Genomic DNA, 24,808 nt, shown 5'->3' with positions numbered 1-24,808 from the left:
ATTTGTGCCACCCGGGCTCCTTTGTTGCACAGCGCATGGACTCTCTAGTTGTGGCACACAGGTTCGAGAGCATGTGGGCTTCAGTGGTTGCGGTGCTCAGAATTAGTTGCTCCACAGGATGCAGGATCTTAGTTCCCGAACCAGGGATCAAACATGTGCCCCTTGTATTGCAAGGCAGATTCTTAACCACTGAACCACCAGGGAAGTTCCTAAATATTAAGATATATTTTAAAGATATATTTTCGAGACTCAATGTGAGCTCATTAGTTACTCAGTTTTACTTTTTTGGCCTTGCTATGTGGCCTGTGAAAATCTTAATCTCCTGACCAGGGATCGAACCCATGCCCCCCGGATTGGGAGTGCAGAGTCTTAACCACTGGATCACCAGGGAAGTCCCAGTTACTCTACTTTAGCCCTTTCCTTCTGTTTTCTTTTTCCATTTTCCTTTCTCTAATTAAATGCCATTTATTCCCTAGGCATCGGACCTAATTCATGAACTTGTATGGATCTGGCACTAAGACTTCAAAATAAACAGCTGATGCTCTTTCTAATGAGCTATCCATGCCCCACATTTGCTTCTTGGTTAGGGTTATCTCACTTATTTGTTCACTACAAAGTCACTAATACAGCTTAATTTCTATGTCCTTCTTGAGTGAGTGCAGAACATCTAAGGATGCGTCTGATTATCACAAGGATATAAGACTGTCCTGATTACCAGCCCTCTATCCTATTTGACCCCAAATTCAAGAAAGTGTCCAAGAAATGTCAGTGTCGTGGTAATCAAATTTCATTCCCTGTATGATCTCTGATACCTAGAAGCAGAACAAAAATTCTCTGACGACCTGATCTGATTTTTAAGCCTAAAACTGTGATCTTCAGATTATGTTATGGGAAGAAGGGGTGTGCATGGATGATCCTGGCTGAGATCAGATCTTCTAGTGCCTGAGTTTTTGTTATGTGAGGAGGGAATGTTGCATCTATCTGAACACTGGGGGTGTCAGGAAAACTGTAAGAGTGCATCTTGAGCAAGAGGTGTGGCAAACAATCTGTGTCCTGACTCAATTCAACAAAAAAAGAGGCAGAGTCCTCCTCAACAAGCGTTTGTTAAATTGGTATGGTTAAATGTCCTTTATGTGGGACTGCCTTTGTGGCTCAGATGGTAAAAAATCCGCCTGTAATGCAGGAGACCTGGATTCGATCCCCGGGTCAAGAAGATCGCCTAAAGCAGGGAATGGCTCCCCACACTTCGGTATTCTTGCTTGGAGAATTCCATGGACAAAGGAGCCTGGCTGCCTGCAGACCACAGGTTGCAAAGAGTAGGACATGACTGAAGTGACCAACACTCTAAATGTAACAAGTTGTAAAGGATGCCCCCAAATGACCAAGATATGAGTCTGAAAGTGAGCTAATAGTGCTTATACTTCAAAATAAGTTCCTTAAAAGGCCTTTTTCTGTGCAGACTGACCACCCAGTTGCTCTGTCAGGGGAGTTAGGGTGCGTTGCTCTCCAGAGCTGGTTCTTTGCAGCAATCCCAACTTTAATAGGAGAAGGCAATGGCACCCCACTCCAGTACTCTCGCCTGGAAAATCCCATGGAGGGAGGAGCCTGGTAGGCTGCAGTTCATGGGGTTACTAAGAGTCGGACACAACTGAGTGACTTCACTTTCACTTTTCCTTTCATGCATTGGAAAAGGAAATGGCAACCCACTCCAGTGTTCTTGCCAGGAGAATCCTAGGGATGGGGGAGTCTGGTGGGCTTCTGTCTATAGGATAGCACAGAGTTGGACATGACTGAAGCAACTTAGCAGCAGTAGCAGCAGCAGCAACTTTAATGGCTGCCCAGGACCCAAGAGTTGTTCCAGGAAGGCAAGAGGTGATGGAGACCTGCTTCTGAGTGAGGAAACTGGGGTCAAACCTCCAATTCATGTTAAAAGTATCAATCGATATTAATACAGACTAGAGAGAGGACAGATTAGAGTGTGGGGGGTGTCTGAAGGAGTTCCGGAGATCTTTTTTCCTAGAACTCTTGTCATTTCCTTCAGATCTCCACTCAACTCTCCCTGTTTGAGGGAAGGGTTTCTTGGGAGATGGTCAAGAAAGTGAGGGGGAGGAGAGTCAGGAGCGGAGGCATCACTGAACCCAGAAGGGGAGACAAACACTAGTATGTCATCAAAGGAAATTAGGTTACCAGTATCCTCAGCAAAAGAGTCATACTTTAGTAAAACTGCTTCCTGCCTAATCCTTCACTCCTGTAATCCTGTACGTCCTCATAACTCACCTATCTCCTTTACTATATGGATCTCACGTGGTTTAATGACCATGTGATAAAATAGAAGAAAGTTAATGCTTATGATAAATTTCAAGGCCTTACACCTGGTTATGGTTATTAATTTTCCCCTTACACAGGTACTTGGAGTCTATTTATTGGTTATATCAGGGCAATAATTCATTATAATTATTTCTTTCCTATTGATTTCCTAATATAGGCCTTACAATAGCTCTTTCAATAGTAAAATGAAAAGACCACTGGATTTAGTATCAGAAAACCTGATTATTAGTCCTGATTGCAACCACATGGTCTTGAAAAAACATTTATGTACTCAGAATCTAGACTTTCACAAAATAATACTTACAGTAAAGAGTCACTCATTCAATCACTGTTTACTGAGCAGTTACAATGGACTTCCTGATAGCTCAGTTGGTAAAGAATCCACCTGCAATGCAGGAGACCCTGGTTCGATTCCTGGGTTGGGAAGATCCCCTGGAGAAGGGATAGGCTACCCATTCCAGTATTCTTGGGCTTCCCTTGTGGCTCAGCTGGTAAAGAATCCGCCTGCAATGCAGGAGACATGGGTTTGATCCCTGGGTTGGGAAGATCCCCTGGAGAAGGGAAAGGCTACCCACTCCAGTATTCTGGCCTGGAGAATTCCATGGACTGTATAGTCTACGGGGTGGCAAAGAGTCGACTTTCACGACTGAGCGACTTTCACTTTCACTGCATGCTGAACAGTGAAGTAGGCATTAAGAATAGAATGCACTGGCATAAGGCATAATTACTCTCCTTAAAAAGCATTAGCCTGGGGAAGAAAATACACAATGACAGAGAAAAGAGATTATAGTTAAAAGTATTTCATAACAAAGAGCTATACAAAGTATCTGTTTCTTTTATGATATTATTTGCCCTAATTTATTCCCTAATAACATTTGCTATGTGGGTACCTATGCTACCCTGGAGATGGAGGATGCAAAGATTAATAAAATACAAGAAATTAAAGGAAAGGAACTAAGACTATATTTCTCAACATGGTGAGACTTCAAAACTAATTTTAAAAAAAGAGATAAATTGCATAATTGGCAAGCATAGTATGAAACCATTTGTGTAAAATTTCAAAATCATACAGTAAAAGTATTATAGAATATTAATGGATACAGATAAATAGATACACAGGCTGAGGGGATGTTCATTCATGATAGTGTTTGCTTCTAGGAGGAGAGAGAAAGGAATGGAACAGGAGATGAAAATAAGGACAAAGTGTTTCTCCATTCTTTTCCCAGTGTTTATTTAAAAAAATAAAGAAAGACAAACTAGAAACCATCACGATGGTACAAACGTGCTTTTATATCACACTGTGTGCTTTCTTGCACTTCAAAAAGTACTATAAAGAAGTCTCTGCCTTCAAAAGACCCATAATCTAGTAAGGGAGGCAGGCATGTGAACAGTCATTATGTAAAATGATGTGGGTTCTATGATGCATCACATCCTCCCTGTGTCTTATCTCCCTGCCTCATGGGAAGCTGCCATTTGAAGAAATGGAAGGAATTCTTTGTCGGTGTCTCTTGCTCATTCACTTTCTATCTACACAGTGGCCCCACTTCCACCTCTTCAGAAGACCAAGGCTCTCCAAGTTTCTTCCCCTTTTCATATTTTTGTCTCAGATCTTCCTTCACCAGTCTTGAGGACTTGCTCCTTTTCTTGGGCTGAGAGAGAGATTCTGACCCTTTCTCTCCTGTACTACAGCAAATGACCCCCTTTCCTTTTACCTGTTTTCGAACTTGGTTCCTTCAATCCTCTTATCCCCCTTCAGTTTTCAATCCCTTCTTCCCAATTCCTCTCCCTCCCATTTCACAAATGCATAGCTATCTCCACCTAATCCCAGTCTTCCCACTAACTATTTTGTGGAATCCTATCTCAAGGCCACAGGTGCAAGGCCTCGCATCAAGGCCACAGAAGTGGAGCCCAGAAGCAAGGTCACCTTTAAAATTGTCTAAGCCCCATTGCAACCACTGCCAAAACCCCTTGATCCTTACCAGCCAGCTTCCTGACCCCAAATTAGGCAAAAATGCCCACCCCTGTACTCACCCTGTAGCACCCAACCAATCATTTAATGCTACCCTTCGGGCAGGAATTTTCTTTGTCTTGAGGCTATAAAAATTGGCTACTAGCCCACAAAAAATGTCAACTTTCCCTGGTTTTTCAAGAGGTCAGCCTGCTATGTTCGCAGCTTCCACATTATCTCTGCTCTTTGTTCTTAATAAATTCACTCCTTTCTGTAATGCTCTGTGTCTGGAAATTCTTTTCCAACCTGCTTTAGGACTGCCATACACATTTTCCATATGATCTTCTTTTATTCAGAGTTAAATTTTCCCAAACATGGGACTTGAGGCCCACCTCCTGATAAGACACATGCCTCCCATCTTGCTCCCTCCTTCCTCCTTCTCTCATCACCACCACCACCATCACCACCACCAACTCTATTGAAATTGCATCCTTGAAGATCACCAGTGGTGTTCTCATCACCAAGTATGGTTGCCTGGCCCTGTTCTACCTAGATCTCCATAGGGAAGGATTCAAATGCCATTTTGTGTCCCTTTCTCTGACCTGATTCCCACGATACCACCCTGTCCTTACTCTGTCTTTCTACCTTTGGCTGTTGCTTCTCTGGCCACCAGGCTCTTTCTTTTCTTTCTGTCTCATAAATGAGGACCTCTAGATATTTCATAGAATTCTGTGCTCAAACGTCTGTGCTTCTCTCTGTTGGATATTCTAGCTTCTCCCATGGCATCCACTTCATCTCTCTACTGACAATCCCTGAGTCAATGTCTCCAAAGATGGCCTGTGAACTACAGTCCATATTTTGGATTTTCTGATGAATTTCTACTTTGATGTTTTACAGTCATCTCAAACTCAGGATGTCTAAAAGCTGAGTTCTTTATCCTCTTGTTGTTCTGTTAGTTGCTCAGTCATGTCCAACTCTTTGTGATCCCATGGACTGTAGCCTACAAGGCTTCCCTGTCCATGAAATTCTGCAGCCAAGAATACTGGAGTGGGCTGCCATTTCCTCCTCCGGGGGATCTTCCCACGCCAGGGATCAAACCCAGGTCTCCTGCATTGCAGGTGGATTCTTTACTGTGTGATCCACCACAGATAAAATCACTCCCTCCCCTGGCCCTTTCACAAACAATAAAAATCACCTAAGTTCAATTAGCTAAATTTGTCAGTTTCTGAGACTTGTCATTTTCCCCGGTCATCCTACTTCAAATCCTCCTCCATTCTCCTTTTGGATATACAATCAGTTACTTTCTTTCTAGAAACTCTTGAATCTGTCACTTCTTTTTTTATTCTCATGACAATTCATCTAGTTCAACTGATAACTACCTCAAACCTAGACTATTGAAAATACTTCCTACTGGGTCTATGCAAGCCTCCAAAACCTTCTTCCATTTATAACCTATTAATTTTTTTCAGAGACATCAATTTAATCATTTCATGTTTCCCTCACAGTATTTTAATTGTCTAACTCGTAGACTGCAAATTCTGTTCCACATGATCAAGACCTTTGGTCTCTAGACATGATTGCTCCTAGTTACTAAACACCAGAGAGATTAAGCTAAACAAGTTTCTTCAGAAAAACAGATCATTGCTTTAAATATATTTTAGAGCATATACCCTTCCGAGCAAAAGTGATATCTTCATGTCAAAGAGTAAAATAACACATCCACAATTATCTCCATCACAAAGGCTGAAAATCTGGTCCTAATAAATCATTTTTCCACAAACATTTTCCTAGGTTGCTGCTAAATTTATAAGGTATGCATGACAAGTTGAATAATAAACACTATCTAATGCATTATTGTGATTACAATAAAATGTGTGAATAATGAAACTCTATCCCTGTTCAGTCACCTAAATACTTATGCAAAGACAGAGGTGGCTGACATAATGAAAAAAAAATATGAAAAAGAATGTATGCCAATGTATAACTGAGTCACTTTGCTGTACAGCAGTAATTAACACAACACTGTAAATCAATTATACATAAATAAAATTTTTTAAGACAACAGAGGTAGTTGAAGACAATATTCCTAACCTTTAACTAGTTTAACCAAAACTCAATTATTAAATACATATATGGAGTCATAAGGGCTTCCCAGGTGGCTCAGTGGGTAAAGAATCCACCTGTAATGCAAATGTAGGACCTGGATTCCACCCCTGGGTCGAGAAGATCCCCTGGAGGAGGGCATGGCAATGCACTCTGGTATTCTTGGCTGGACAACTGCATGGACAGAGGGGCCTGGTGGGCTACAGTCCATGGGGTCTCAAAGAGTCGGACACGACTGAAGCAATTGAGCGCGTACACACACACACGCACACACACACACACACAGAGTCATATGCATTTTTTGATATCAGATGATTTTTCACTGGTATTTATACAATTTGGGGGGTTTACTCCCCACACGTCTATTCAACATACCCTGCCTGAGAAACTGGTATGTTAGCTGTAACACGTAGGGCCACACACCATAGTAACATTTAGCAGAAAACAAAGAGGACTAACACAAAGTATCAAGGTTGTGAAGGGTAAAGAAGAGGTAAGGTCAGGAAACAGGACTGACTTCATTTTAGAAAGCATTTCACAAATTTTCATACTAAAAATACTGACTTACCTTGGAAGTGGAGGAAATGTTTCATCAGAGTTAGAAAACTTGCTTAAAAACAAAGGTAAGGTTAAGCAGACACTTCTCTTGATGGAGAAGCATTAACAGAGAGGAGGACCTTCTTTGTATATATCTTATTTAACCACCTTTATGCAAGATGTGCAAACAGTTACAGTGAAACAAAAGCTTTTAGAATTTGGTGCTAGGCGGTTTCTTTCATTGCCGTTTTGTCTAATTCCTTCATTTTGCAGATGGGAAAAGGAATCTATAGCATGGAGACTTGGTCAAGGTGTCACATAAAGGAAAAAACACATCCTGATTCCCAGACAATGGGCCTTCCTCTACCACTCTGCCTTGCCTTCACTGGCAGACACTGACAGTGATGCTGTGTGCCAAGGGAGTAATTGAACACTGCAGGGAGACTTGACAAAGCTTTCTGAATTGAGCAGGCACGTGTGTCAAATGACATTCATTGTATAAAATGTAAGTAGATGCATTGAAGAAAACATAATCTAAACTCTAGTTAGAAGTTTAGAGGCTTTATATAATGCAGCAATCCCACTCCTGGGCATACATCTAGAGAAAACTAATCCAAAAAGATACGTGCAGCCCTGTGTTCATGGCAGCATTATGTACAATAGCCAGGACATGGAAGCAAATTAAATGTCTATTGACAGATGAATAGATAAAGAAGATGTGGTACATACATACAGTGAAATATCACTCATCTATAAAAAAATAATGAAATAATGCCTTTTTTCAGCAACATGGATGGACCTAGAGATTTTTATCTTAACTAAGTCAGAAAGAGAAAGACAAATATCATATGATATCCTTTATATGTGGAAACTAAGAAGATATGATACAAATGAACTTATTCACAAAACAGAAACAGACACACAGACATAGAAGACAAACTTACAGTTACCAAAGGGGAAAAGGGCAGGGGAGGGATATATTAGGATTGGGATTAGCAGATACAAACTACTGTATATAAAATAGATACGCAACAAGGTCCTACTGTAGCAAAGGGTACTATATTTAATATCTTGTGGAAAAGCATATGACAAAGACTATAGACATAGAGCTGAACTACCTCACTGTATACCAGAAACTCAAACAACACTGTCAATCAAATATACTTCAATTTTAAAAAAAGAAATTTCTTTTATGAAACGTTGAAAAAAACCTCATAGGCTTTGATGATCAGTTATAGGAAGGGTGACTGTTTAATGCTTTCCCATAACTCTCAGCTTAATGTGCTGCGGTTCTGGTTAAAAGGCCTTGGCTCACCAGATCTAGAAAAAAAGTGGGAACAAAATAGAAAACATTACCTTACAGCTGTACAAAACTAGAATATCTTTGTACTTGGAAAGCTGTGTTGAGTTTTAAGCGTAAAACCTAGAAAGGGACTGAATAGCTGGAAAGAGTCACAAAATGGCAAACAAACTGGCCATAGGGTAGGAGGGACTTCAGTGGGGACTGAATGGCTGGAACAAATTTAGATCAGAGAGGGAGAACTATTATAGTATGTCTTAGTCTGTGTGGGCTCATAACAGAATACCACAGACTTCGGGGGTTTGAAAAAACAGAATTTTGTTTCTTATAGTTTTGGAATTAAAAGTCCAATATCAAGGCACTTGCAGGTTGAGTGTCTAGTGAGAGTTCACTTCTTGGCTCATGGAGGCCCTCTTCTCACTATAATGTAACATAGCAGAAAGAGGAATCTCTCTGGAGTGTCTTTTATAAAGGCAATAATCCTCTTAATGAGAGTTCTACTTCCAAGGACCCATCTCCTAGTACCATCACATTAGGAATTTAGTTTCAACATATAGATCTGGTGAAGGACAGGGAAGCCTGGCGTGCTGCAGCCCATGGGGTTGCAAAGAGCTGGACACGGCTGAGCAATTAACAACAACAACAATATGAAGTACAGTAGAAATACAAAACAAAAAAATTATGGAATTAAAAAGAGTGATAAGTGACTTGGAACTTCATATATTACTAATGGGGTATAAACTCGGAGAAGGCAGTGGCACCCCACTCCAGTACTCTTGCCTGGAAAATCCCATGGATGGAGGAGCCTGGTAGGCTGCAGTCCATGGGGTCGCTAAGAGTCAGACACGACTGAGCAACTTCACTTTCACTTTTCACTTTCATGCATTGGAGAAGGAAATGGCAAGCCACTCCAGTGTTCTTCCCTGGAGAATCCCAGGGACGGGGGAGCATGGGGGGCTTTCATCTATGGGGTTGCACAGAGTTGGACACGACTGAAGTGACTTAGCAGTAGCAATGGGCTATAAATGGGTACAATCCTTTTAGAAAACTCTGTGGTTGTAGCTACTAAAGCTAAACATATGCCTGTCCTATGACCAGCTTTTCCATCCCTAGTTACATACTCAGGAAAGTGAGTACATATGTCCAAAGAAAAATCCATATAAGAATTTTATAGTAGTATCATTTGTAATATCTCAAACTGCAATGTCCCAATGTCATTGAGATGACCCAGATGTCAATCAGCAAGAGAATACACAAATAAATCACAGTACGTTCATACATGGAATACTGCAGTCATCAAAAAGAACACATGATTTATAATGCAACAACATGTATGAATTTCACAGACTTTATGTTAAGCATAAAGAGTTCATGTGTATCATTTAAATAAAATTTAAGAACAGGAAAAGTAATTGATGATGGTAGAATAGTGTTAATAGTCAGAACAGAGTTAATTTCCTTGGGGGTGTAGGTATTGTTTGGAAGAGGCTTGAGGAAATCTTCTATATGACTGAAAATGTTCTAGATCTTGGTGTGTACATATACCAAAAGGCATTAGAGTGAACATTTAATACTGCCATTTGTTTGTTTTACCTCAGCAAAAAAAATACAGAAGGTAGGAAGAATGTGATTTAAAGGTGGGTGGTTGTGGTATAACAGGAAGAATGACTGCATTTGTTTTCATCATTCCTCCAATTATGAAGGACTGAGTGTATTCAACAGAGGGGACCCAAAGACAATATGACTCACTACTTGTCCCTGAGAAGCGCACAGTCAAGTGAGAGAGCAGATCCACCAATAACTCTAATATAATTACCATCATCAAGGCATGCATACGTACTGTGGAAATATGGCGAACTTAAATAGGAAATAGGAAGTCAGTCTTCGTTGTACAGAGGAGGTACATCTGATTTATATAGGACTTTTTTTAGAAGGGCATTCTAAAAAAATCCTATATACATGAAGGCACAGAATTACCTAGCAGGTTTGAGTTGTGGAATTGTTAGGTATGACAGGGGCTGGGACAGAGGAGGGAAGATGAGGCTGGAATGGAGCCCGGAAGAAGGGCCAAGTAAGTAATAGTAAGGGTTGAGATTGAAGCAGGATGTGACATGATCATATTGGCAGGACAGAAGGACAAACGGGTGGCCATGTAGAGGGAACACAGAGGGGAGAAGAGGAGACAGTTCTGATACCTCCTGGATACACACAAGTATGCCCACCTAGTGGGTGAACTGGACTATAGGCTGGATGGTAGGAAAAAATTGGTAAAATTAGGAATGAAAAATATAGCCTTGTTAGTACAAACTGATCAGTATAAGATGTTGCTTTGATCATTGATACCTGAGTTCCTTAGCAGTGTAGCATGAGGGGAATTTTGCAGCATGGCTTATGGTCTAGACTTTGTCCTGATAGGCAGCAAAGGTAAATTGGGCATCTTTCCCTAAGCACTCTGGGCTTCCAGAGGACCCCCAGTCATCCTCCTCAAGCTCAAACTATTGCTTCTGACTTGCTTAGTTTTTACAGTTTGTAAATGATAGTGTAATTCAATTCCTGTGTACATAATTTTTATTTATTATGTACTTATATCAATAACATGTTATGTTTATATAAGTTTATAATATAAAATGTTTAAAATGGAAATCCACAGTGAAGAGGACTTCAAAGTTGGATAGGTTTTTAAAATTTTTTTCAAGTATCATGAATAGATAAGTATTCTGACTTTTCAGGAGATCAAAGAAGAAAAATATAATCAATATAATCTAAGGCATATTCTGATACTATGTAAAAATAATTATGACATTAATAAATAGTTTGTATTTCTGAAGTGCAAAACAACATAATTCTTTCAACATAAGCATCTGATTAATTAAATTTGATTATATTGCAAATAATATAAATGTTGGGTGGAAATGGAACTCTTAAGTTTGTGTTGTTAAAAGTTGAATGGGCAAGCACATTTTTTTAATCAGAATGGCAAACAGGTTTTGCTAAAGTTCACAATTTCAAAAAGGACATTTTGAAATAATTAATGAAGGAAAATTTAAAGAACATAATATATAATCAGTTTCATGCATTAAAAAAACTGAAACAAAATTTTTAATCAAAATGTGTCAATGAAGTAATTGCAAAACATTTAAAAACATATCATCAAAGCTTTTAACATAACCTACTATGTAGTTAAACATAAGTGAGCATTTTTAGACATAAAATACTCAGCTGAACTTCAAAAAATAATATATGGGTGTACCACTGCAATGTAGATTTACAGCTTTGACTATGGCAAAGCATTTATCTACTGAAGGGAGAAGGAAACCTTTAGGAAAACATATAAATCAAAGTAGCACATTCAATTACTATTGCTAAAACTTTGAATGTTTCATGTAAAAGTGCTTTAATAATACCTTATTTGCAAAACTCAAGATGCTAAAACACTAGAATTCCCTGGTGGCTCAGATGGTAAAGAGTCTGCCTGCAATGTGGGTGACCTGGGTTCGATCCCTGGGTCAGGAAGATCCCCTGGAGAAGGAAATGTCAACCCACTCCAGTATTCTTGCCTGGAAAATCTCATGGAGCCTGGCAGGCTACAGTCCATGGGGTCACCAACAGACACATCTGAGTGACTTCACTTTCGGGTCTTTTCTTTTTCTTTTTCCTGTTAAAGATGCTAAAGATATTAATAGTTAAATGTTTTTTGTTGATCTGGGGGTGCCAGTAGGACAGCGCCTGTGATATCTCAAACTATTTGAATAGGTACCAAGAAAGATGGCTTCACTGAGAACCATTAACATGAAAACAGTGCCAGAGTGGTGAAATGGAATTTCTGGAGTTTCAGCCCACAGTTTTTTGAAAAAAGTTCCAAATGTTTTGTTTCAGTTGTAACTCACTGTAGACCCAGTTGCATCAATATACCCAGATGATGCAATAAAAGATGTATATCAAATAAATCAATATAAATATTTTCTTTTCACTACCATGTATTAAACATAAACCAGAGACAATTAAATTAATTGAGATAATTACGATAATTGAGCCCCTCTAAATGTCAGGTGCTGGTGATGTATTAATGAGTGAGACATATCCCTGCCCTCACAGAGCTTACTATCACAAGAGGGAAAACAGACACTAAGACAAATGAAGTAGAAGGTCAGGAACTGAACGAGAGTTGAGTGAATAGAGAGTGAAGATGTAGTTTACATAGGGAGGTCAGGGAAAGCAATATTTGAACAGAATTCCGAAGGACAGTTGGGAGTGGCTCATGTGACCATCTTGAGAAGGGTCATTCTAGGCAGAAGGCATAGCAAGAGCAAAGGCTCTAAAGTAGTAGTGTTCTTGCTGATGGATTCAAAGCCTGCCAAAAGGCCAGTGTAGTTAAAAGAACCACTGTGGTTGCTGTATGAGGACAAGACTACAGGGCAGTGAAAATGGGAGAAAGAGGCTAAGTTCTGAAACTCTTGAGCTGTTTGTAGCTAAGCAAGATAGCAGTACGGGTGGTGCCAAAAGAAGAGATGATCTAGATGATAAGTCAGTTTCAAAGGCAGAGCCAACAGGATTCAGCAAAGCTTGATTATGGGATACAGGAAAGGAGGAGGAACAATGAATGCAAGGGCTTTGGCTCTAGTGACTTGTTGAATGAATGGTGACACCCTTCAATGAGAAGATGAAGACTTGGGAGAGAACAGGTTTGAAAGGAAAAATCTAGAGTCTGGGTTTGGATGTGTGAATCTAAGATAACACGATAGAAGTTTTTAAATCTTCTCAACAATCTTTTTAATATCTGCAAAGGAGGTATGACCACTGTCTCTGTTTTATGGGTATCAAAACTAAGTCTTTGAGATTTTCTCATGAGCAATGAGTTGGGACTAATTCTGGAGATCAAAAAAGGAAACAGGCCAGGAAATTGAGGCAGTAAAAGCCAGTCAATGAATTTAATTCAGTAGGTATTTGTAGAAGACCACTATGTACTAATCACTATTAGGTGCTGTGGGCAAGAGGGAGGGAATTAAAAATATTAATCTTTTGCTATCCTCCAGGGATTTGCAATGTTGTAAGAGAATGCAGGAACAGTAGGTAACACTGAAAGTGTTGTACCATAGCTCAAAGTAGGATAGCATTAAAGATAACAATCACTGAGGTAGCTTAGTGGAAGGAGGAAAGTCAATAAGGGCCAGAATAATGTGATTAAACTCCTTTCTGGAAGATATGTTGTTGTTTAGTGCCTAAGTGATGTCCTACTCTTTGCAACCCTATGGACTCTAGCTCACCAGGCTCCTCTGTCCATGGGATTTCCCAGGCAAGAATACTGGGATGGGTTGTCATTTCCTTCTCTGGGGGATCTTCCTCATCCAGGCATCAAATCCATGTCTCCTGCACTGGCAGGCAGATTCATTACCACTGAGCCACCAGGGAAGGCCCTGGAAGATATAAGGGAGGGTTTTAATGAGAAGAAGTTGGATGGAGGCAGGGAGATCTTCAGGCCAGGAAACTGCATGAGAATAGTCAGCATGTGCCTGGGGATACCACAAAGATCATTCAACTGGAGCAAAGGAAGATAAAGATGTTTGGGCAGAGAAAGACCAAATTAGGCAGGGTTGTGAAAGCCAGGCAGACTATCTCACATTGTACCCTGTGGGTAACTGGAAGCTAATGATGGTTTCTATGGCTAGAGCTGAAACATGATCAACGTTCACCATTTCTTAACTAACATTTTCCTAGTACGCTGCCAAACTCATACTGGCAACACTTAACATTTTACTTGTATTTAATATTTTTCATTTGCAATAAAAATGATCACATATAACATCCAGGTAGATATTTTGACATGCAAACTCCCTTTGGTTCCAAACTCATTCAAATAATACATTTTTGTCCAAAAAGAGAAATTATAATGTGAGGTTATGAAAAGTCCATTTCCCTCTTAACATTCTTCCTAGCAACTCAGTTGCTTTCATTGGCTTTTATTAAAACAACCTTTGTGCGAACTGGCAATTTGTTTTGTAAATATCAGTGAAAGCATATTTCAGAAAATATTGTAATAAAAACCAACTCAATTTCAGAAATATGCTTGCTGCCAGACATCAGTCTTCAGCTCATATTATGAGTATTTCCAGTAAGTCTTAAATACACATTAACATGAGAAATAGGTTACTGTTGAAGATCAAAAAAGTTGAAAAATCCTCCACTGCCTCTCAAAAATTATTCAAGGGTTCTGTCCAATAAAACATATTTCTCTTTTGATAAACTGCATTCATAATGGTTTCGAGCACAACTGAACATTTTTCCTCCCAAACCTACTTAGACTGTTTATTATCATCCTAGCATCTCTATACTTTATAACTTTATTTAAGAGGTCTGGAATATAAACATTTCAGCAATACCTGTCCAAAACCCTTATCTACTTTCCAAACCTTTACAAGGTGTAAGCTTTGTTCCAGACTCCCAGAAATTTCATTACTATTTTTTCCAGTGTGTACAACTCAGCAATTGTCACTAAGCTATGTTTAATAAGAGACAAGTATTATTTCCCAACTGATGTATAATATAATGAGGAGTAACCGCTAACTTGGAGAAGGCAATGGCACCCCACTCCAGTACTCTTGCCTGGAAAATCCCATGGACGGAGAAGCCTGGTGGGCTGCAGTCCATGGGGTCGCTAAGAGTCAGACACGACTGAGCGACTTCAATTTCACTTTTCACTTTCATGCACTGGAGCAGGAAATGGCAACCCACTCCAGTGTTCTTGCCTGGAGAATCCCAGGGACAGGGGAGCCTGGTGCGCTGCCGTCTCTGGGATCGCACAGAGTCGGACACAACTGAAGCGACTTAGCAGCAGCAGCAGCAACTGCTAACTATATGTTCTAAAGAGCTTTCACTTTAATGCCTCCTGGTTGGCAGAGAAATATCTCTGTGAAGTGAAATGGAATCATTGCATAACATTTTTGGGGTACTGCTACAATCAGCCTATTTATCTGCTGTGATACTTTTTTTTATATAAATGTTTTCTGTTCCTTCCTCTTCTCTTGGAAACAGCTCCTTAGTCTACTAACTGTCCTGTCCTGGTTTCTACAATAAAAGTTTCTTCATATTCCAAAGTAAGTCAGTGAATTAATTTTGTACAGATTTTGAGTATGGGTTTGTGTGCCTAGAAACATGCTAGTCATTGTGGAGTAGATTTAAGCAGTATAAGATATGATTTTTCTGTGAAGCAGCTCACATGATACTTAATGCTCTATAAAACATGAAATGATAGCAAATAATTCAAGGCATACTTGCAACCAAGGACTGAGCTGTAAAAGACAGGGCCAAGAGCAAAGGTGAGGGAAGATAAATGTGGGTTAGGGTAGTTAGGAAAGCTTACTGCAAGGCATGGCTTTATGAGAGCCTAACTTTCTCCAGCAGCTCATTGGCTCCTTCGTGTGTCTGTACTTCAAGGAGACAACTGCCTTGCCTGGAGCAATTCAATTTGATAGTTAAACGGGGACCAGTTTAAAGAGGGTTGAAGAAGCCAGGGTGATTAGGTTTTGAGAGTACAGACAGTCGCTGATGCTTTCTGATAGAGGAGTGAACACGGTGTGAGCAGTGTTTAGGAAAGGTACAGTGGCCACTGGTTTCACAAACAGGCTTGGTGTGACAAAAATAGATGACTCCATAATAAGTAGAGGTGAGGGGCTACTGTAAAAATTCAGGGATCAAAATGAAGAATGAAGGCTTGAGAAAAGAGAGGAAGAGACAAAAGTGAGAAAATATTAAAGGAAATATTAAGAGAGCTTTGAGGCCAGCTGAAGAAGAAGAGCAATGACTCACTCTTGATGAACTTCAGTGACTAAGGATTCCAGTGCCACTGACAGGCATTGGGAAGTGGAGAGATGAAGGTGGTCTGAGACACTGAGGAGCCAAATTTCCACAGGCACAACCAGGAAATGTGGCATATTTCTAGGTAGTAGAAGGAGGCATTTTTTCACACTTAATAGCATTTTGTATAGATCTTGAAATTTGAAACAAAGTATTTAAATTTCTCCTTAAATTTGGTTTCAAATATATTTTTTAATTGCAAGGTCTATATTAAATGCTATAGTTATATCATAACATATAGTTCTATTAAGGAAGAAGGACTAGAGAGAAAATCTGTAATCTGGTCCCTCATGTGCCAACTCATTGCATATTTTTGGACCAGAATTTAACCAGAACTTAAAATACTTGAATCCTCAGGTCTCTTAAAGAAGCAGGTTAGCCCAAATACCCCAGGAGCCTCAACCTCTGAGTGAGTATTGTGAAGGACAGCATTACCATGTATATTATTAATCTGTGCCTTTGATGCAAATATTATTATTCATTTGAAAGGGATAAACATACACCGATAATGAAAATATATAAATTTTGAAAGCAAGACCCCATGAGTCTCAGTAAAGACCTAAATATATTACAGTAGATATTTACAAATGTTTTAAAATATGTGGATATTTATATTAAAGAAGGATCAAAAGCTTAATCAAGAAGTAAAATCTTATGAATGTAAGGTAAATGACAGTAAGTGTCCAATACCTAAGTAGGGTATTAGGGACCTAAAATCATCTTTACAAAGTGAAATCAGTAAATTTGATCAGTTTGATTAGTGAGGCTGGCTGGGTTAAGGTATATGTGGATTGCCAGAATTTTTTTTTTCTGTTTTTTAACAGTTTCTATGGTGGGTCACAGTAAGCAAATGAAATAATTGCTATGCAAATAGTTGGTCTTACAAGTTATGGCTTTCTTCTTGCCACACCTAAAAATGAGACCTTAAACTTGGAATAAATGAAAAGATATAATCATCCAAGGATATGAAAGTATTTAAGAATTGCTGGGAGGGATTGGGGGCAGGAGGAGAAGGGAACGACAGAGGATGAGATGGCTGGATGGCATCACCGACTCGATGGACGTGAGTTTGAGTGAACTCCGGGAGTTGGTGATGGACAGGGAGGCCTGGCGTGCTGCAATTCATGGGGTCACAGAGTCAGACACAACTGAGTGACTGAACTGAACTGAAGAATTAAGATTAACAAAATCTCAAACCACACTCTACCTATGAGATTTCTAAATCAACTCAAACTTTTGGAGACTCCTCAAATTCTGAAGACCACATTTTTGGGACAAAAATCCACAATTAAAAAAATGGGTGTTTCCAGGTGCTGGGTGGGGGAGGGAGGTAGTGGAATTAGGAAATGGATATAGTTTCAGTTGAGGAAGATGAAAGTGTTTTGAAGATGGAAGGTGGTGATGGTTGCACAATAATGTGAAGATACTTCATGCCATTCACTGAACGGTACATTAAAAATGTTTAGAGTGATAACTTTCTTGATATATGTATGTTTTACCACAATAAAAAATACAAATAAAGATATCTTAGACCAAAATGCTTCCAGATAGCACCTTTTATCACCGAGGACCTGGGTTAACACCTGTTCCTCACTGTGGCCAGTAGAGGCTGCCTTGACAGTTGCATGAAAAGATTTTAATTTATATAACACCAAAGCATCTCTAACACTTAATGCTGCTAGATACCATAAATATAATGTCTATGTCATATACAAGACAACATTAAGATGCATTTTTATAGTCTTGTCCCTAAATATTTCCAATTTACCTAATTTGAAGTGTGACAGTTCAATACACTAATAATGTAATATATTCATATATAACAATATTATCTATTCACATATATAATAACAAGCTAAATGTTTGGATAACAAAGTTAGTAAATGATCATTTGGTTGACAGAATTAATTTACGAGCAATGTATACCTAGAAGGTATCTAACCTGCATTTTTTCCTCTCTCAATTTAAGTGTCCCAGGTTCATTTAAGGCACATATTGGTCTCCTTTCTGAAAATAACTGTCCTCCTGCTTTCTACCTATTCAAACTTTACCTATTCTTCAGAACTCAGATAAAGGTAAATATCTTAAAAAGCATTTCCTGGCTATCTCAGCCCCCTTTGATCTTCCTAACCTCTAGACTAAATATAATCATCTAATGCTTAGAAATAGACTGCCTTGTATTATTTGCTATCACTTTGTGTTTTAGAGCCAACTAAAATGTACTGAAAATTTGATGATTATTCTAGCCTCCAAGAGACAGCCCAAAATACTGATCCAAAGTAAATTTACTAAAACCAAGTTGTGAACCTATTTATTTTCTGTAAACTCTAGTGCTGGCCCATGCAAACAGGACTTCAAACTTACTATTGATTAGGACTATTTAATCAGTTAATTCTAAAAACTGGCTTATGGAAGACTGAGAGGAAAACTTCCCTCTCCCTTCACACACAATCACAGAGTCGCACACACATACTCAACCATATGTAATGGAGCACAGTTTGCACAGCGGTAGAACTCCATGGAAAGAAACCCTGGAAACTAAAGCAGTAACATTTTTTGCACACCCAATATGTACAAATAACTTTGCTAGGCCCTATGAATAAGGAATTCACACATCTATAGTCATCCTTAACCCAAATTCAGTCTATTACTTTGTGGTTAGGGCATGCCTCTGGGCACTGGACTTCAGGCTTAATTTGGGAATTTTCCTCTGGGATCAGACATGAAACCAAGCTGAGAAAAAAATATGAGAGGAGGTGGAGGGTAGTTGCCTTCCCTCTGCAATAAAAAACCTTCAGTTTGTTGTTGAATACAACAAACTGACCAAAGTTTACTTGTTGTAGTTAAAGTTACATATTTCTTTGAGTCCAAATTCTTTCTATTACATATAAGATTTATTGAAATTATATTGTTTAGGCAGGAACAAGAAAGCTGAATATTATTTCAGGTTTTCAAATCATAAGGGAAAATAGTGCCTTTAGGTTTTCCATTCAACTAGGAAAATTATAGCTTCATATTTGCAACACTAAAGCTTAATGCAATGTCAGCAGCTCCATCAAACTCTGTTGTTCAGCAGTTTATAATTCAAGCAGAAATGTTCTCTCCAAGCCCAAACTTGGCCTACACAATTTCAAAGAAAATGGAGAAAAAATTATTTTGGCTAGTACTGAATTATAAAAGCAAAAGAGAGGGTGCTTTTATAGACTATTTTAAAAAACATCTTTGAGAATTTGAGAACGTAACTGGGAATTACTGAGTTGACATCCTTCATTCCTAAGGTTATAGAAATAACCCCAATTTCCATGACATCATGTCAGAATCGGCAATATCTCAATTACTTTCACAAAATTCTTCATCTGGTGGAATTTCATATCAGACAGGATCACTGTTCACAGGGAAAAACAATAATAGTGGAAAATAAGGACAAATAGAAATCTCTCATGAGAACATCATGAAACTTCAGATGTATTTTTCCTTTAAGTACTCACTCTCTAGTGCAACAGATATGCATAGAAAATGAAAAAAAATTTTTTCCAGTTTTTTAAGGTGTTTTTGGAATAGCAGCCCGGAATTCCCAGAATTCCTCCTTGCAAATGTTATCTTTGACTTAGAAACAACTTAGTGTTGAAGTGAATTTCTGGCAGCAGATGACAGGAGGTACTGGGCTGCCCAACTCACTGGAGGTGGTGGGTATGAGTAGAGTGGAGAACTGGTCAGTGATGGATGGCAGGTGGGTTATAGATTGCCTTTGTGTCATCCTATGGATGAGTCTAGCAGTCAACCCCTCACTACTCTGATCTCCTAGACTACCTTCAAAATACATCAAAACGTTTGATACTGTGGTATTAGGGCATTGCATAAGAAAGTCATCCTTTCCTATCTGTAGAAGGCTCCTTTGTATTAAATACACTGATACCAAATGCATTGATACTCCATGTCTGTTTTCATACAGCTCTTACTGAAGCCGTACTATGTGCCAGGCTACAAATGAGTCAGCAGGATTTTTTCCTCAGGAGAAATCAGGAGAAAGTGAATAGTTCATAAAGACAACTCCAGTACATTTGCGGAGTACCTTCTGGATGCCTTCACTGAAAAGGATGGTGAGATGTCAGAGCCTCTACTCTTCCCCCACCACTCACTTTCATCCCCTCTTGAAACCCAAGTCCCCTTTTCTCTTCCCTCAATGCTCCCTGCGGGTGGGACCCTAGGATTTTTGTGAACAAAACCATCAGTCCTGGGAGAGCGGTGCCAAGTACAATTTTCCGAGGGGGCAGCGGTGATGTCTAGAAGAGAAGGCCAGCCTGGCAGCGTCGCCTGGAGTCTGGCTCGGGCTTTCAGCACTGGAGTCGGGGTAGGGGGGTGGTCAGAGAGGATTTACGGGGTTCCGGGCATACCTGGTTGAATTGTGCAGCTATGAGCGAGGGTTCCCATATCTTAGAGCCAGTGGTGGTTGTCCCGCCTTTCTCTTTCTTGGGTGCCATGCAAAGAACGGGAGGAGCATTAGCCTCTAAACTGGCCTCAGGCCCGGACTAAGCGTCCCCGCTGCCACAGTAACCGAAGCCACGCCCAGTTCCTGAAGGGATTGGCTGCCCTCTGCTAAACCTGTTCTAAAGGCTCTGGTCAACCGCTTCCGTCGCCACGGTAACCGGCAACTTGTGGGCGGGACTCCAGTCCCCAAGGTTAAATCAGAAATTCCCAGTCGTAGAAATGTGCAAGTGGAGGAGGAAAGGATACAGCTAGCCTCGAGCTGGTCAAGCTACTTTCTTTTACTCCCACCCTCTGCTGCTTCTTTAGAGCCTTCTCTGGTCCGAGGAATTGTCGAGAAATTCAGAATCCCTAGAATCCCGTCCACGACTTCTTTACCAAGATTTCTTCCACCTTGGGAAACTCAGAATGAAGAACTGACTCCACTCAGAGGACAGCCCATGCTGTTTTCTCTTCCTCTCTAATCTGCCCAAGATGCTTCTCTATGTGAAGCCAAATTTGTCTCTCCCTCCATCCCCTGCTTTGGTCTAGGTTCTGCCTCCCAAGGCCTTACTAAAACAGGTCCAATTACTCTTGCACAGGATCCTTGATATAACTGTAATCAGAAAGAGTGTCTATAAACTGTTTTCTCTTCCTGATTAGCCCAAGTTCTTTTACACTGTGCTCCACTAAGTAGTCTTTTCTCTCTTTCCCTCACATAGCACCAATATCTAAAGTATCCTGATCAGAGTTCCCAAAGTAATAATGAAAGTTATCATAATAATCTAACAACAACTCTTGTTTCTTGAGCACTGGTTATATGCTGTACATTGTTACATTATTTACTTAAAAACAATGTTGCTCCAAGTCTCACAGTGTATCACTGATGGCACTAGAATTAAAATCCAGGATTATATGAATCCCAATTTCAGTATGCTTAAATTCTACACTACTATTACCACTGTTTTAGGCCTGCTAAAATGAGAGATGTCTCTCTTTTAGACTTATTTTTATTTAATTTTTATTACAATGGGACAACTTTGAGGACAACCAGGGGCAGAGTTCAGCCAAAGGTATTTTGCTATTTCTTTAGTCTTTAGTCTTTTTCACTATATAATGCAGTGTGACCAGTGCTTACCCATTCCTCCCAGCCCTGCACTTGGCCTGGAGGTGAGGTGTTTCAATTATTCCGATGGGCCAGGGTAGCTAAGATGATGCATGTGACTTGAAGCTTAACTTCATTCAGCACAACCTGCAGATGATCCTTCATTGCAAGAAAGTGTTCTGACACTTTTTATTGCTTTTTTTGAGGAAGAAATTGTGTTTGAATGGGATAATGATACCTATTTACTACTGTCTTACTTCATCTGAGGTTTAAAGATGATGCTTCTTTTCAACTATTGTTCATAATTTGGATCAATGAAAGGAAAGTTTCTCCTCCTACCCCACTTCTTTACAACAGATATTAAAGAGAAAGTATAATTTATAGAAAGTCTTTCCACAGGAAATTTACAAAAAAAATTCCACTTTTATTTTCTTGTTGAAATATGAATGGTTTATCTTTTGGGAGAGTAGATCCATGCAATCACAAATCACAACCTGAATCCCTTTCTTCTTGTCATAAGGATAAAATATCTGATGCATAGTGATGCCAGAGGTATCATGCCAGAAAGGGATTTTCCTGAGGGTCTCCAGAGCAACCACCCAGGCCACCATTGACTCATTATCATAGAATTTTCTCCAAAATTTGATTCTTCACTAAAATTTTCTATATAAGATGAAAACTGTCTCTGGATTATGGCTTGAATATAAAGATTCAAGCTTTATATTGAATATATAAACACTTATAAATAAAAAAATAAGTAATAACTGATTACATCATTCTGAATTTTGATCATAATTTTTCCTATAGGTTTTTATTGTTTGGGAAAAAAAAGTCCTATGTCTTTTCTAGAAAAGCAGTAAAAAAGCTTGTTGTCCTTCCAGTTATGTTTTATAAGAAAAAATTGACTAGATGTTTATATATGTCATACCATGTTACCAATTTTCTTTCTTCTTGAATGTGAATGCATATTTCAAATAAAACATATTACATACAATCAGTTCAGCCAGATCACTAGCAGATGATTAATAAAACAGACTGCAGATAAGAAAGAAAAACAATGGAGAAAAATGAAATAGGGAGAAAAGAGTAAAATTAAGTGTTATTTTATAATCACAGAGAAAATGTCACTAGCTTTGTCTTACAATTTAAAGTTGTAAGTTACATCTTCCAAGAATTGTTCGTTCTCTTCCCATATTTGCCTGTTTATTGGGGTGACACAGAAATCCTTGAATCTCTGAATGATTGCTGTGATGCAAAGGGCCCCTTTTCCCTCAGTTTTGCCTTGATTTCTCCACCAAAGGTATTTGCTTGAGAACATTAAGTATATGATTAAGTGAATGAGAAATAGGCTTTTATTTTCTTAAGCTGCTGAAATGTTGGGGTTTGCTATAGCAACTAAAGTTACTGTAACTATTCCAGTATTTTTAATAGTTTTCATTTGAGAAATCAGCTTTTAGTAAATCTAACAGTAGTCGGCCTTCAAAATGGCATGAGAAAACAGCCTTGTTACTTTCAAGTAGGCAGGGTGCAATCTGGCTACTGTGAACAGCACAAAGATCTAATTCCTGCTGTTCGAGAGACTTCATTTAGTATTACCAATGAGAGCTCATCCTTTGCCTGGACTTCCACCTGCTCATACAGCACATTCTTTCACCTATTCACCAAGTAAATGCATTTCTTACTTTAAAATAGTCTGCATATTAAAGTGATACAACAGACTAGTCTGCCCATGTCACATATACTTAGGAGAATATTTGCCCATTTTTCAGAAGATGAATCTACAAGATCCTTTGCTAGACATTTAAACACACTAATTGTAATTTAGCAAGTGATTTTTTTAAAAGAACTGAACATTTTAAAATTCAAAAATAAAGATTTCAAGAAGGAAGAATCCACTTGCAATATAATTTTTAGTAGTTCCATTTGTAAAGTCCTACCAGAATAAATTTAAATATAGGTTTTCCAAAATTGATTTACAGAATTAAAGATAAAGATTTTTATTACATAATATTTTCCCCTAGTTTTGGCTTATTTCATTATTCTAGAGAAAGTGGTATGCTAGATAATTTATGATACAAAAGGGGAAGACACTATATAGTAACCAAATTTATAGGGAGTTTCATCTTAGAATTGGTCTGTTTAATTTCAGAAAATAGGTGTGAATGACAATGTTCATAGTTTTAAGAAGCAAAAGCCTTTCAGCTAAAAGTGTACCCTGCCAAGAATAGAGAAAAAGAAAAAAAGCATTACCATCTGTCATACATTTATGCTCTTTTGGTATAATAAATTGTTTCCCCCACTAAATATAAGTTGAAACTTTATAAGCATATACTTTACTACATAAATTTTCCCATATGTCAGTGGCTAAAACAAAACTACACTATTCAGAGAATTTTCTTTCACATTAACAGTCACTCCTGGTTTGTTTTAGTTTTTCCAGTAAGATTTTGCATTTAATATTATTTAGCTCACCAAGGACTGTCTCCTTTAAGGGTTGCAGTTTCTTTAGGATACTATGGTTACAAAAAATTATTTTTTTCAAGTTTTATGATTTGCTCTTACAATAAGTTCAATGAATTCAGGTGTAAAGTCTAAGGCATGAAAGGGTCTGATACCTGACCCTTTCATATGTGAAAGGGGCTAGCCAGCTATTGATGTGTCCAGTTTTTCCACGGTTACCAGGTAGCATCAGAAGCTATGGACAGATTCACCTGTAGGCCAAGACTGCAGGTATTCAAAGTACATGGAGATGCAGCAACTTGCTTGATTTCGGCTCAGAAGGCCTCACAGATGACCTCTGGTTTCTCAGACTGGCATCCTACATCTAAGAACACCTTTCACTATCTGGTTGTGCTATTTACCATCACGATCTTTGTGTTGCTAACCTTCCAGATAGCATGTTATAACGCATTGTCCTGGAGTTTTTATTGTGTGTGATGCAGAGGGCTTGATCTCTTTCAGTGACAAGGTCCAAAACATATGGAGAATATTACACCTGCATTCAATGGTCAGCATTAGCTTCCTATTCCATCCTGAGTGCAATTTAAAGTGTTGACTTTAATCTTTAAAGCCCCTCATTGTTTAGAAGCCAGTTACTCCAGATATCACATCTCTCCTTATGCATCATCGTGGCAATTAAAATCAGCTGCAGGCTTGCAGTTCCTAATCCCTA

The 24,808-nt window shown here is 38.9% G+C and overlaps 1 protein-coding gene across 3 annotated transcripts in view; it reads right to left on the bottom strand.

The window, feature by feature from the left end:
- The window catches only part of SPAG17 (sperm associated antigen 17), a 252,300-nt gene extending 231,695 nt beyond the window's left edge, over nucleotides 1–20,605 (bottom strand). For all 3 annotated transcript variants that reach the window (XR_003510028.1, XM_027535676.1, XM_027535679.1), the window contains exon 1: nucleotides 20,462–20,605. Coding sequence is in view for 2 of the 3 variants with exons in the window: in XM_027535676.1 (XP_027391477.1) it covers nucleotides 20,462–20,548 (87 nt within the window). In the remaining variant the exon portion in view is untranslated. The remainder of the gene's footprint in view (nucleotides 1–20,461) is intronic.
- Between the last annotated feature and the right edge of the window lie 4,203 nt (nucleotides 20,606–24,808).

This window comes from Bos indicus x Bos taurus, chromosome 3, assembly GCF_003369695.1.
Source record: "Bos indicus x Bos taurus breed Angus x Brahman F1 hybrid chromosome 3, Bos_hybrid_MaternalHap_v2.0, whole genome shotgun sequence".
NCBI classification, from domain to species: domain Eukaryota; kingdom Metazoa; phylum Chordata; class Mammalia; order Artiodactyla; family Bovidae; genus Bos; species Bos indicus x Bos taurus.
This window is presented reverse-complemented; position numbering and strand designations above follow the sequence as displayed.